This window comes from Macrobrachium nipponense, chromosome 24, assembly GCF_015104395.2.
Source record: "Macrobrachium nipponense isolate FS-2020 chromosome 24, ASM1510439v2, whole genome shotgun sequence".
Lineage (NCBI taxonomy): Eukaryota > Metazoa > Arthropoda > Malacostraca > Decapoda > Palaemonidae > Macrobrachium > Macrobrachium nipponense.
The window spans coordinates 7,716,591-7,731,160 of record NC_061091.1 but is presented as its reverse complement, the minus strand read 5'-3'; the positions used below and the strand labels follow the sequence as shown (position 1 = coordinate 7,731,160).

At 35.4% G+C, this 14,570-nt stretch overlaps 2 protein-coding genes across 6 annotated transcripts in view; one reads left to right on the top strand and one right to left on the bottom strand.

Moving 5' to 3' along the window:
* Positions 1-14,570, bottom strand: part of LOC135205409 (uncharacterized) — a 155,540-nt gene that overhangs the window by 63,284 nt on the left and 77,686 nt on the right. The gene's annotated exons all lie outside the window — the stretch shown is intronic.
* The window catches only part of LOC135205411 (adenylate kinase isoenzyme 5-like), a 95,488-nt gene that overhangs the window by 39,954 nt on the left and 40,964 nt on the right, over positions 1-14,570 (top strand). For 3 of the 4 annotated variants that reach the window (XM_064235951.1, XM_064235950.1, XM_064235948.1), the window contains exon 2: positions 11,126-11,167. The exons of the other annotated variant lie outside the window; for it this stretch is intronic. In XM_064235951.1, coding sequence (XP_064092021.1) covers positions 11,126-11,167 — 42 coding nt within the window. The remainder of the gene's footprint in view (positions 1-11,125; positions 11,168-14,570) is intronic. 4 annotated transcript variants of the gene reach the window in all.

Genomic DNA, 14,570 nt, shown 5'->3' with positions numbered 1-14,570 from the left:
CACCCTCTATTGCAGAGACCATTAATCACGTGCTTACATTGCTTTTTGGCCATAAAAGTTTTCATGATAATGGAGAGGCAAACTGTATCATCCTTTTCGCTGCATCCATACCATCTTGTATTTATTCTTGTCTCTGCTTCTGCTATGTCGTCTCAGTTTCACCTCCTGGTGGACTCGGTGAAGGGCTTACCACGATCGCCCATTACTTTGTTGATGATTATCTTGCACTGACTTGTTCATAAATTACTTTGCTTTATGTAGCTCTTTTAATGGCGCACTTTAACATTTTTTTTTTCTTTTTTTTCCGTTCTTCTTCTATTTCCCTTATTCCTCTTTCGGCTGAAACTTTCCATATGTATAATACTATATATATATATATATATATATAGAGATTAGATATATATAATGGTATTATATATGCAATTGGTATAATATAGGGGTGTGTGTGTGTATTTATGTAATATATATGTTTATATATTTATGTATATATTGTATATATATTATTACACATATATATACATATATATATATATTATATAGTATGTATATATGTATATATATAATATACACATAATATATATATATATATATATATAATTATATATATATAATATATATTAATATATATATATATATATAGTGTACATATATAGATTTGTATTTATTAATATATATAAGTATATATTTCATATATATAATATATATTATATATCATATATATATATGTGTGTGTGTGTGTGTGTTTGTATACACATGCGCAAAAGTATTTACACTATAATCGCTCGTGTTTAAAATGCGCTGACGATGTCACATAAGCTTGAACTTGGAATTGCCCCTAAACACGCATAAACAAAACTGTTCTGTCTGAGACTATGCTGCAATATCCACCTGACATACTATACAGTCACGTCTGAGCACGTGTAGGACTGACTACGGTTTCAAGTCTTGCTTATAAAAAGGTTCACAGGCCTATAACCTTTTGTTGCGTCTACAACTACATGATAACCAGCACGCGTGATGTGAATTCCTTTTACAACCAAGGAGGCGAACACAATGGGAAACCGTATCCATACGCACATACCAATAGTGAATTCCCATCCACACTCACAGAGACACACACACACACACACGCGTACACACATAATCATTTGGTCGCGTGATTCATATAATCAATAAATTGTAACACCCACACCATGTTTTTCTTCTGCTATTCTAAGTCTCTCTCTCTCTCTCTCTCTCTCTCTCTCTCTCTCTCTCTCTCTCACGCGCGCACGCACTCTCACACGCAGCAAAGAGAAGTGAAGATAATTTCTCATCAGAATGTGAAGGTTATGTGGAAGGGGTGCTCAGTTTCCAGCAAATTATGCTGAATATTATTGGATCGTCCTCAGAAATTTCCCCGGTTGCCGCTGGGGAGGAAGTCTCCAAGCATCGATCCGTTTTTACAGGAAGTGTTACGGGAATGATTTTTGAAAATTACATTAATTGGCGGATGAAGTTGCCCTGTGTCCCGATTCGTTTTACGATAAATCTCTTATAGCACGCATATGATTTTGCAAGATATTGACCTATTTTTGTTGCTGTTTTTTCTGTATGAGCATTGATGTATTGATGGTTACACACACAGGGATACACACACACACACATATATATAAATATATATATATATATATATTATATATATATATATATATATATATATATATATGGGGATACAATCCACAATGAAGTAAATTCCTCTTGTAGTTTAAAATATATATTACTTGTATAGGATTAAAGCTTTCGACCATCAACTGTGGTCTTGTTCACTAAAGTGTGATATGTCACCTCAAGGAACTGACAAGAAAGAGCACAAATATTTGAAAAAACAACGGTTAGGAAACAAGCTAGTTCAAATTATGAATGATCAGGCGGTTGAGCCCTCGTTCTTTCCAGAATTCGTCTTGATCTTCGTGGGGGAATGTTTCTATTGTCAACTGCTTGTTCTATGGTGGTTGGGTGGTTATTAGGAGAATGACCTGAGTGGAGTAAACAGGAGAGGAAGCAGCATCGTTATTGGCACATATATTTCTAAGTTTGAAATTTTCCCTTTCCTACATATCTCCTCACAAATAGCTGTATTTTCTGTAATGCCAGTATTTCCTGCAAAGGTCTCGTTTAATGAAATTAACGTCCTGGCTTCTGCATATATATATATATATATATATATATATATATATATATATATATATATATATATATATATATAAATTATATGCATAGTTGTCTAGTGGTACTGACACTGGTCTCATCAGCGAGATGATCGAGACAAGATTTCTGGACGAGATGGAACGATTTAATCACATTCCCTCATAACCCGCAATGTCTCTGATAACCACAGTAATGATTATCAGAGCCAGATTTGAAGAAGGACATGGGGCTAGCAACCTCATCTTAAAATGATTACTGAGAACTTTAAGAGTAACTACTCTTTAAACCACCCTCTTTGAGATTATGGAATTAGTTGCTGGCCAAAGTGTGTAAGGTATGTCTGGATGAGGGAAAGATTCCAAAGGTTTAGGGAAGATTAGAGGAGTGTTTATGTAAGTCAGAGTCTGAATGCATGGAAGGATCGTTGTGCCAACACTCCTATATGAAATGAAGTGTGGATGTTCAATGGGACTAATAGATAAATTAGGACTGAATAGTTTACATGGTATATGGAAAGTAAGAAGGTTTTACTTAGTGAGATATGTGAAGGTACAAAGAATATTACGTTAAAAGATCAGTTTAGGTGAAGAGATGGCTGGGTGTTCCTATGTGGCTTGGCCATTATGTAGAGAATAGGAGACCGTGAGCTGATGAGGTGAATATAACTAGATAAAGAGGTCGTAACTTTCTGTACATGGAATTCAGGCTTGATCCAGCAGCCCAAGGATAACTGTGGCAGTGACTATTGCCTTGTTTTTATCTAGAGCCAACCCTGTTAGGGTAAATCAACTGACAGTTGACTCTATATGTGATATGTATGGATCTTTATCTTTTGTGCATCGCTTAAAGTTTCAGTGTCCGTTCGGCTTTATTGCTCTTCTATCCCAGGCAATACTAAAGTTCTATAGCTAATCCACACAATGTAATTTCATTCAGGCGAAGGCTAGAGACTGGAAAAGGTAGAGAGAGAAGATAATAGGACAGATAAAGGTTGATAAATATGCGAGAGAGAGAGAGAGAGAAGAGAGAGAGAGAGAGAAAGAGAGAGAGAGACGAAGGACTGGACAACACTAATAATTGAGTATCAGAGAGAGAGAGAGAGAGAGGGTAGCATTCAAAACACCCTCCCCATGACGTCATGGAAGAGAGCTTTCAGAAATGATGACGTCATGGAATCGCTTTGTTCAAACAGCGCGTCACTGCGGTATCATCACAGCCGTTTGTTTCATTGGAACGAAACACGACTGCAACAGTTTTTTTTTTTTTTTTTGTTTGTTTGTCCAGTATAGATATAATATATATATATATATATATATAATATATATATATATATATATATATATGTATGTATGTATGTATGTATATAAAAGGCAGAGAGAGATCATGCAAATATAAATAAACAGGTTACCAAGAGTGCAGTTAAACTTTCCCATTTACTCAACGACAACTTTTCATTGGGTGGTACTTTAAAATATGGTCGGCATCTGTACAATTCACTCTCGACAATTACCTTTAAGTGGAAATATCTCTTCCAGTCAGAGAGAGAGAGAGGGAGAGAGAGAGAGAGAGGCGCTCTATTATCAGACAACACTGCTGTACCTTTGGCTGACAAGACAATCGATACTTTCTTGCGAAGCTTCTGTTACGCAAAAGAAACGCACATACACACACACACATGCCACTTAATAGAGGACGCACACAAACAGATACAAATCAGTAAAGAAAGCCACACAAACGTACGTACAAACTAAAAAAAAAAATCGGGTCAATTTAGCTAACATTGCATCTTTAATAACGTAATTTAAATGGCACAGTCTTCTTTTTAGATATCCTATGAAATGAAAATAAACCAGTTTGATTTAAATGTTCTGAATTAGCAGAAAAATCATGGCGTCACACAGGGAATTCATTAGGAAAACCAACTTATGCCTTATATATACAGAAAAATATAATTGTGGCAGTTATATTAACTTGTTCAATTACACGCCCCTCAAATCCTATTCGGTAAGAGGACCAGTCTTCTAGTATTTCTCGTCTTTTTTATTTTTATGCTTCTTTCGATTTTAATTGAGAGAGAGAGAGAGAGAGAGAGAGAGAGAGAGAGAGAGAGAGAGAGAGAGAGAGTCTAACAATGCTCCAGCATAACCTATCTAGGCGCATAATGTATTTAAAAGAATAAACATAGCTTCCTTTTATTAACGGAATAGAATATTGACCTCACACTCCGCCTGATATGTCATTATCTAGAGGGAAGAATAGACACCTTTCCATTTCTTTGGAGATACGGTATCGAATTGGCACAAGACTTAGATTATCAAAGTTCATCGGGGACATTTCAGTTGATATTAGAAAGGCGCTAGAACAGCGTGGGTTTAGAGAAGAGAGAGGAGGTGTGGGGTAAATATGTATCAAGAAAACACTATATGAGAAGTGTAAGTGGAAAAGGCATAAGATATTTTTGGCATACATAGACACTGATAAACCTTGCTACAGAACTTATAAAGATGCGATGTGTCTGATGTAAGAGAGGAAAGATTTTTTGCTGAGAACGCTGAAGAATTTTTTTTATGATGGAAATAAAGTCATTTTTAGAATATTTGGGTGAAGGGTGACCGGTGTAGTGTGAAAGTGGATCTTTAAACACAGGTGTGCTATATCCCCGTGGCTTTTTAACATCTTCAGGATGAAGTGATGGAGAGGTCAGAGAATGGACATTGGGATGCGAAAACTGATCATGAATAGATTGTGGAAGTCTGATGCTTGCCGATGATACAGTACTGATTGAAGATTGTGAAATGAAACTGAAGATTTTAGTGAGAGAATTTATAAGTACTTCGGAGTGAATACATCGGATGATGGTAACATGAGAGGAGAGGTAAGTCAATGAACAGGTAGAGCAAGAAAGCATAGTGTCTACGAAAGATTTCGGAGAGAACTGGAGTGCCTATGGCCGCCAGGATTGGGATATATGAAGTTAATGTAGAGCTAATTCTCCTTTAATGACGCGGAGTGCGACTGTTGAATGCAGGCAAAAGAAAAATGAATGAAGCCTTTGAGATGGATATTTTTGGAAGATGTACGTAGTGCAACCAGACTTGAAAGGGTAGGAAATGTGGAGATATATTAAAGAAATGGTACAAAGGATACCACAAATGAAAGGATGAAGTTTGACGCGGTCTGTCCTTGTGGAAAGAAGAGGCGACAATATGTTAGTGAAAAGATTCTGTTATTAGGAAGAGTTAGGGGGTGAGAAGGAGATGAAGACATAGAAACTGCCACATAAAAAGGGTGGGAAAGCAAAGAGCTTGAAATCGAAGGAAAACGAGAGAGCGTGCAAGACAGAATTAAACGGTTCAGCATTTGTTTGGGCTTTGCCTCAATGCTAACGATTTTTTTTCTGTGTTGGGTTGAGGGGATTTTCTCTTATTTGTGTTGGGTTGAGGGGATTTTCTCTTATTTGTGTTGGGTTGAGGGGATTTTCTCTTATTTGTGTTGGGTTGAGGGGATTTTCTCTTACACAAGAGTACCATTCCCGATTCAGCAGGTAAAGCGTTCCTGTTCTCTGTTGCTAATAGAAATCATGTTAAAAAAATATGCATAAATATATGTAGCAGTATACATTCGTAAATAGAATAACATATTCATATGTGTCGCGGTCTATACTCCGTTTTTTTCCATCTGTCCATCCGCCTGTGGTGTTTGCGCATGGTAACATTGCGTCCCGGGCTTTAAATAATATCCTATTTCGAATATTAACGGAATAATTCGCATACAATAAATTATTAAAACACTTTCCAGTTGCAAATGTACACCCAGATATCCTTTTATTTACGTATAACTTACAAACAGTGTAACTATTTAAAGCAGTGTTACCGTGAGAAACACCACAGGCGGATGGACAGATGGAAAAAAAACAGAGTAATACGTATACGTACTTGTGCGTGGCATAACTGTTCTTACATAAGGGTAGACAATTTTTTTTAAATACTTTTGTAACGCAGTCATAATTATTAAAATAGAAATTTAGTAAACCTAACAGCATGGAAAACTATGATGCTACGTTTCTGTCATATTTTATTTGCAAGTAGGAACATTCAATTAATATGAAAAAAAATCGCATTTCTTCTCAAATGAAATATTTAATTAATGAAATGGTTTCATACGAATAGGTTACACGATTATGGATCATAAGTTTTTAGCACCAGATGATTTTTGAGAAAAGTTAGCAGTATACAAATCAATATTTTCACAAACAGAAAAATCACAGAGCAACAACGACCTTATTTCGTTTCCCCTGGCTGGAAGTCATTCACTGTCCCATGACTCCATTCTCTATATCGGTTCTCCTTGAAACTAACCCTCCCATATTATATCCCGGTCATTTCGACCGTCTTGCATCAAAATTCCCCTGCTGTAACCATCACTTCACCCCTATGAACAGTCAAAGGAAAGAATTTAGTGTATGGAGAACTAGAGTTGACTTAGAAGAATATAACATAAGAAAATCAAGGAAGCAAAGGGAAGCGGTAAAAAATATATCTCAAAAGATCAACATTTTGGAAACTGTATACGTAGGTGAAACACAAACAAGTTCGTGAACGGAGCCATTGAAAACAAGTGAACAGAATCTTGAACAACTACAACATATAAAATGGGCAAAAGGAACGACGGCAACATTCTTGGGATTCGTGTGATCAATATTAATGAAAAATTAACACGGCTTCCAAAATACTGTGCCTGTGACGTTGTACCTGTTGACGTCGATATAATATGGGGGAGATTTCGAACGGTAAAAGCAATGACAATGATGTGAAATATCTACCAGAATTAACCACGGCGTGTCTGTCTACTTAGCCCCAAACACCTTCTATCAGGTCCACTATCTTTCATATCCGGTGACCTCTAATCTATGAGCGACCACAACCCGACGCCTTCTTCTCCCCCCCCCCCCCCCCCCCCCCCCCCCCCCCCCCCCAACACCACGATCTCTTTGCCTACTGCAATCGGTCTGAAACTCTCTCTCTCTCTCTCTCTCTCTCTCTCTTTCTCTCTCTCTTCATTTCTTGAGCGTTGACGGCTTCTTTAGGCAAATATTGATCTCGGTTGTATGACATCACCCCAGATCAATGGAAACTGGATTAGGTAGAATAGAGCAAAGAGAAAAGGTGGAATTCCCCAAACGTCTAAGATTCATAGTGGCAATGTTTAGCAGGAATTTTTGCTGACGAAACTTGCCTCATAGCCCAGTAGGGCTGTTGTTCCTGGAGCAGCAAGCAAACATGTGGAAAGACATGTTGTGCTTGGGAAGGCAGTAGGTATACCTGACAAATCAGGAAAAGAAAGTCAGTCGAAGATAAGTCTTGCTCTGACTAGACGTGCATCGTGTGACCTTAAACCCAAGCTTGACTAATAATTAAGTTATTGTTGTCGAACAGGTCGATTTCTATGCCATTAACAGAGGGATAACAAGAGCCTGTGGCTGTTCTCTTTACCATGACGTGTTTAAATGGCGCTGAAAACCCAGCTCAAGTTCTTGCTGACTGCCAGAATGGGGAAGTTAGTTAGGCCACTCCTTGGAAATCTTTTCATCCACGTGGTCAGGTTTTCGACATATGATCATTAGGTAGATGATTTTGATCTCTCTTGTCAGCTCTTAAAATCATAAATAAATGTTACACGTTGCAAAATGACATCTGTTGAAAAATGAAAATACATATTTTCAATTTGCTATACACAGAGCTGAAAGAATTGCACGTTACTTTGTACGCTAGAATTTTGTTGTAAAACCAGTTACTGGATTCTAAAGGTTTGAAAGGAATGATGAAACAATCGATAAACATGGTAAATGGGTCTGCTTCAGTCATCCGTCTCAAAATTGCTATCATTTATCTCTGTACTTTACTTTTTACCCGGTCAAAGATATTTTTGTTCCCCATTTTTGCTAATTTCTAAAACATTCATTGGTCGAATTTTACTCCCTGCAGTGAATTTCGTAGTTCTGTTTTAATTGATGAAAAATAATAAAAGAACTAATAGTTTCAAAATAGGTTTGATTTTCAGCACACAACACGCATACTCATTAAGATCCCCCAGATACATTTGGATGACTTGACTGACTACCGTTCAAATTCATTTAGTCGTCGGGTAGATAAGAAGTAACGGAAAACCAAAGTAAAGTTTGTAATCAGGACGAAATCTCCCTAAACAAACCTAGATTGTTATAGTAGTTTCTGATTATTTAAAATCGTAATCGCAAACAGTAAGGCCTAGCACTCGGTAAGGAAGTAAGTGACGACCGCAGAGCCTAGTTATCCCAAAATGGATCATCCCAATAATATCTTATTGAGTAGTGGATATCTCGTGCATAACTGAAGCGCCGATAGCGGAAGGACGGACTAATCGGCATAACAACAGAACAAATTCCACCAATAGACCTCTCCATTGATTCTGGGTTAAGGGGACATCATACCTCATCTCCTATTCCATTAGGTCTTTTGGCTGCCATTCGAATTGCGATCGATGTTCAGTGTTTTTTTCGCTGCGAGGAATTACAAGGAATTATTTCTATCGATACCACTGAAATATTTACATTGGGACGCGTTAAAGAATAGAGTCTTTACACGTTGCTATGACCACAGGACCCTGAAATTACTTATGATTACAGACTGTTATGGGAACCGATGTTAAACGGTTTCAGATATTTATCATGAGCAATGTAATTTCAGACGCCATTGCTTCAATACAATATCCATTAAAGTTATATATATATAATATATATACATATAGATATATATATTTATAATATATGTATATGTATATGTAGATATATTATATATATATATATATATATATATATATATATATATATATATATATATAAAACTGAATCACGAAAGTTTGGAACGTGATAAATGCATAAATAAAGGTTTAAGCTGAGAAGAAAAGTTGAACACTGGAGTGGCAGCTACTCCAGTGTTTAACTTTCCTTCGTGGCTTATACCTTTATTTATATTTATATATATATATATATATATATATATATATATTATATATATATATTATACCATGTATGTATGTATGTGTATATATACACATATACATAAATGGATATTGAAGAAATATATATATATATATATATATATATATATATATATATATATATATATATCGTATATAGTGTATATGCATATACATATATATTATAATATATATATATATATATATATATATATTATATATATTTATGTATATATAATATATATAATATATATATTTATATATATGATGTATATGCATATACATATATATATATATATATATATATATATCCACATATAATTGTCACTTCTTTGTACTAATTGACAAAAACGGCGATATGGGAGGAAGAAAGATGATAAGAATAACAAAATAGGAGAATAATAAGGAGATAACAAAAATAAGACGTGAAAAAAGGGGAAACAAAATAAATTGTCCACATATACATTCAAACCGAACAGTATGTTTCAGTTTCACCATTAATGATTAACTATGTATAAACGAATGTATTCTTGGGATTCTTCTGAGACCATTTCCGTCAGTATCAAAAATATTCCACTGCTCTAAATTTGTTCATCTGTTTTCTTCCCTGTGTTTTCCAGGTATGTATGGGTAAGGTATTCCACTATCCTAAGCTTCTTCAGACAGTAATCGGTCCCGGGGCATTCTTCACTAGATAAGTGCAAGTAAGTTTTTAAACATTTAAATCAATATGTTTCTTATCTGGGTTAGATGAAAAGCAAAGAACTGTCTCATGAATAGTACCAATAACCGAAGGAATCCATATAGTTCAATTTGGGAAGTTACGGTTGACCAAAGGAATCAATGTAAATCCACATAAAAAGTATTGGTTCAATAAATCCACGTCACCCACTTTTTCTAGCTATTGATAGCATAAGAACTCCAATAATTCAGTCTCAAAGTCTAAACTTCTTTTATAAATGAAGGCAGGAATGTGGAGAACCAAGACAAAGGCTGATGGTGGTGTGAGAGACTTAGATCTGCCATCGGAATCACCTCTCCAGGAAGGAATTCCTATCTTCTTATAAATCACAATTTTTATCTTTTAGTATCCATTGAACAGTCGAGTCATATGATTTTCCTTTTATGTAGAATGATATTCAGATTAGTATAAAAGATCTCGTTCATTAGCAATAAAATGTTGTCTTGTCGTTAAGTAAATGTGTCAAGCTTTGCAGGAAATTTTCGTCCTCAGGCATACTTGTAAAATGAATAAAAATATAGACCCTCTGTCCATAATTGAAACATTGCGTGATTTTTCCAATAATTAGTTTATCTGATTGCTGGTCTTGGTTAACTCTGGATTAAAACACCTTCACTACAAAAAATTATATATATATGAATCTTTTACAGGTAAGATAAACCCTCCGAGAATAACAGGTAAGAAATTGGAAAAATATGATTGACTTTGTAAAGAAGATGGGTAACTTCAATTTACTCTAAGACGTTGCAAGCAGTCCCCATGGGTATAAGCTCGAGGAAAAATTCATTTATTTTTGTTGTTAGTAATATATTAAGCTTAATGTCAGGAATAGGACAAAGGCCATCATGTGAGCTTTATCTATCAATCCAAATTTCAAATAAGAAATATTTCCCTCATATGACGGCCGTCAAACAGAAGTCTTCACTTTCCCCAGTTATTGTTTCATACCTCGTGACACAGTTTACCCTCCTTCCACATCAAGAAATCTTCCTCCATCAAGTACATCAGATTAAATTTCCATCGTAAATCATATTTCACCTGCCTCTGCAGCATCAATATTGAGTTCTAAACTATGAAAGGTCACCTCCCACCTCAGTCCTTTTACAACAAGAGATTCTTTCCTCCTAACATCTAACTGATCCCCAAATATCCCTTCTTCTTCTTCTTCTTCCACAGGACAGCGACCAGAGACGTTGACACTTCACGATCTCGATGAAGGTGAAGGGGAAGTTCTTTACGATCATAATTAATCATATCCTTTTTTCCTCCGTCCAATCCTCCTGTCCTTTACACTCGCACTCCTTGAGTTTGAAGAAAATGGGAGTCATTGTTGCCAGCTGCTGCAGCTTCAGAGAAAATGGGATGCTGCTTGCAGAAAGTAAATAGAAAGTGATTGGCGAAGAGAGCATTTAGAGAAATGGTGCATTCATTATAAATAAAAAAAAAGATAGGATTCAATTCAAAGAGATAACAAAGAAGTAAAAAAAAACAATAAACCAAAATAAGGTAAAAGCTACAATGTAGAAAGAAAACGGGATATTGGTTGCACACTTTGTGGAAGATCTTCATATTTAGTACATAAAAATTCTGTAATGGCTTTCGTTTTTCTTTCCAATCCAAATGTGATTTGTAGTTTTAAAACGTGCGGCCTCGTGGATATCCCTGCCCTCGAATATGCATCGCAGCTGGCCACAACCGCTGGGTTCTCATTGGAACTTGTAGGATCTTTAGGATCGAGTGTCCCTGTAAGACAATCAGATGCTTCGTCGAATCTAGCAAAGAACAGCCTCAGATTTCCTCAGACGCTTCTTACTCAAGTTCAGAATGATTTCGTCCTTTGCTTCAGATAGAAACACTCTGAATGCGGGGAATTTTGAGAATCTTATTCTTTTTTATCTACAATACCGAGCAGCTTCCACTTCATAGATGTTCTAATATCCATAGTTTTGTAGCTTGAGGAAACTGAATAGGTCTTTATTTTGACGTATTGAGATTCAGAAACGCTTTCATCCTAACTTTCTGTGTGGAGCTCGAGAATGATGACATGGTTAAGAGATAATTCTTTGAAAGCCTACTAAACTGCGTAGGTTGGCTCCTATTTAGATAGATAGACATGGATCGCTTGACTTATAAAGTATTCAGTTACATTCAGCCTTCGTTGTATGAACGCCAAGAGACAGTGCACTAGTAATTGCGTCATCTCAATCTGACAATAACGTCTTGAACATCTCAATTTCTATAATGACGTCAGGTTTATTTGTCACTGTAGGGTACATTGTATTCTTTTTTAAGTAATCATACTTCTTAATCCCAGTATAATGTGACATCTCTTATATTGTTCATGTTACGCTTTCAACTGCTCTTGTGACAAATGATATTCCTATCTCACCAACGGCCAAATAACGGTACTTCAATCCACATATTATCCTGATAGAACAATATATGACAATATATTTAATCTTTTGCTTCTGTTTATCCATAATGCGTAACTTGCACTCCATCCTCCGTTTATCATTCAGTAGAGAAAAGAAATCTTTTTTTTTTCCTTATAACATAAAAGCCTTTGGGACCCTGATACCAATTTTCTTGAAGCTCACCTGTGACCAACGCCACCGGTTAGAGTAGCTGGCATCCATTTACACTATCATCAACTCAGCAGCTGATAATTCATCTCCAGTTTTCTCATGGACATAAGTGAATGTTAGTGGATGGCTCGAACTGCTGTTGTGGGAACATTCTCACAGAAGACTGGATGAAGAGGAATGTTTACCAGTCACTGTTCATTCCGTTCACCTTTCGGCTTTCAAATGGCATTTTGTGATCCACTGCATTCGAATAGCAGCAGCTTGGGAGAAATACAATATTTCCTTTCAAAATTACAACAAAAATTGACACAATTTCATTGTAACGTTGAGAATTTTTCTACTTTTGCCAAACTGATTGTAGAGTAATCTCACTATTTGCAAAAACAACGTAAGTCAGTTGGAATTATGTGGAAATCTAATAATGGAAATATGTACTTTACCAAATCTAAATAAACCCTAATACTGTCAGGAAAAAATCTACAATCTGAGTTCATTATTGTTCGGGTTTTTGTTTCATCCACTTTTCATTCTCAATTTTATCTGAATAAAAATGTTTGAAAGTCCCACAGTTTATAGAAAACATTATAAAAGAAGCATGAGAAGACACTCGTATGATCACGAATATTTAAATGAAATACTTAAACAGCTTGAGTTTTTATGCGCTGCCTTTTAAACTACATTTTCTTAAAATTCGATTCCTAGAGATTAAACTTTGAAAAATGTCCTTTTTTCAGATCTGAATAAGAATGAAATCTAAAATAATTAAGAGCCAAACTTAAATAAATAAAATAAAATATTAGTTCTAGGGCAATTAAAGATCCTGCATCTATTTCACAGTAATTTAAGAGAATATATTTTGTGATGTATTAAAGGTTCTAGGTGATGCACATATCCATTAAATCCTGTCATTCCTGCTACACTCAGCATACAGGATTCCTTCCTTGATTTCTTCTAACTTGAAACGAGTCAAGTTATACTGTAACTTCTTTCCAGCGGTTCGTCATAATAATGAAGCGTTGTCATACAAATATTTTTGAAGTAAGTACATGGAACCCGACAGAAAATTGTATGCTAAGTGCAGTAGATTCTAGTGTATAAAATGATGTATACCGGATATTTACCGTAGTATTACACTGCGCATTTCTTAGCCAACACAGTAGATAAGCACAGGTGATGGTGTATTGTGATTTTCTGCGTCTCTCTCTCTCTCTTCCTCTTTCTCTCTGTGTTGTATAGGTCGTAGTTAAATCACTTACGTTCAGTGTACACAAAATTCACAACCAGAAAAGATCACGTATCCTGGCACTTATTCACATGTACATACATACATACAAGGATAGATTTGCATACATTCTATGCATTTACAAATAAATATACATTAATATAGTTGTCAAATTTACACTATTATTGTACAAAGGCCATTACACATACACGCACCCATACATATATACGTCCTATATGTCAATACACGCACACATACATACGCACACACACATACGCACACACACACATATATATATAATCATATAAACCTTTCTTATAAACTTGCATTGCATTATGCTTCTGAACTAGTAATGTAAGTACCCTAAGATACATTTGATATCATGTATATATACATATATTTCTGTTCATAACCATTAACCATATTGTTATCATATTAAGTATTATATTGTGTGCATTTATCTAATGAAAATACTTTAAATACAACCTATATTTTCCTGTGTATTCTGCATAATATTTCTGTAGAGTTATCCCCCAAAAACCTAAGGAAAGAAATCACTAAATTCTGCTCTTTTGTCTGACTGGTGCGTAAGAAAGTTCGTGATTTGGATGTGGTCTTTATCTTACTGCTTTTCATCTGACATTCACTAAGTTTACACAATAAATGACCATTGTAATGTAGAAAAAAGTTTCCAAGTTACATAGAAGATTTATGAAGTTATAAATCAGAAAATCGCAAGAATAATTTTCCTTGTCTTTGTATTAACAAACAGCTACCAGGTTTTGGTATTCTTTTCTTGCATTCGTTTTCCTCA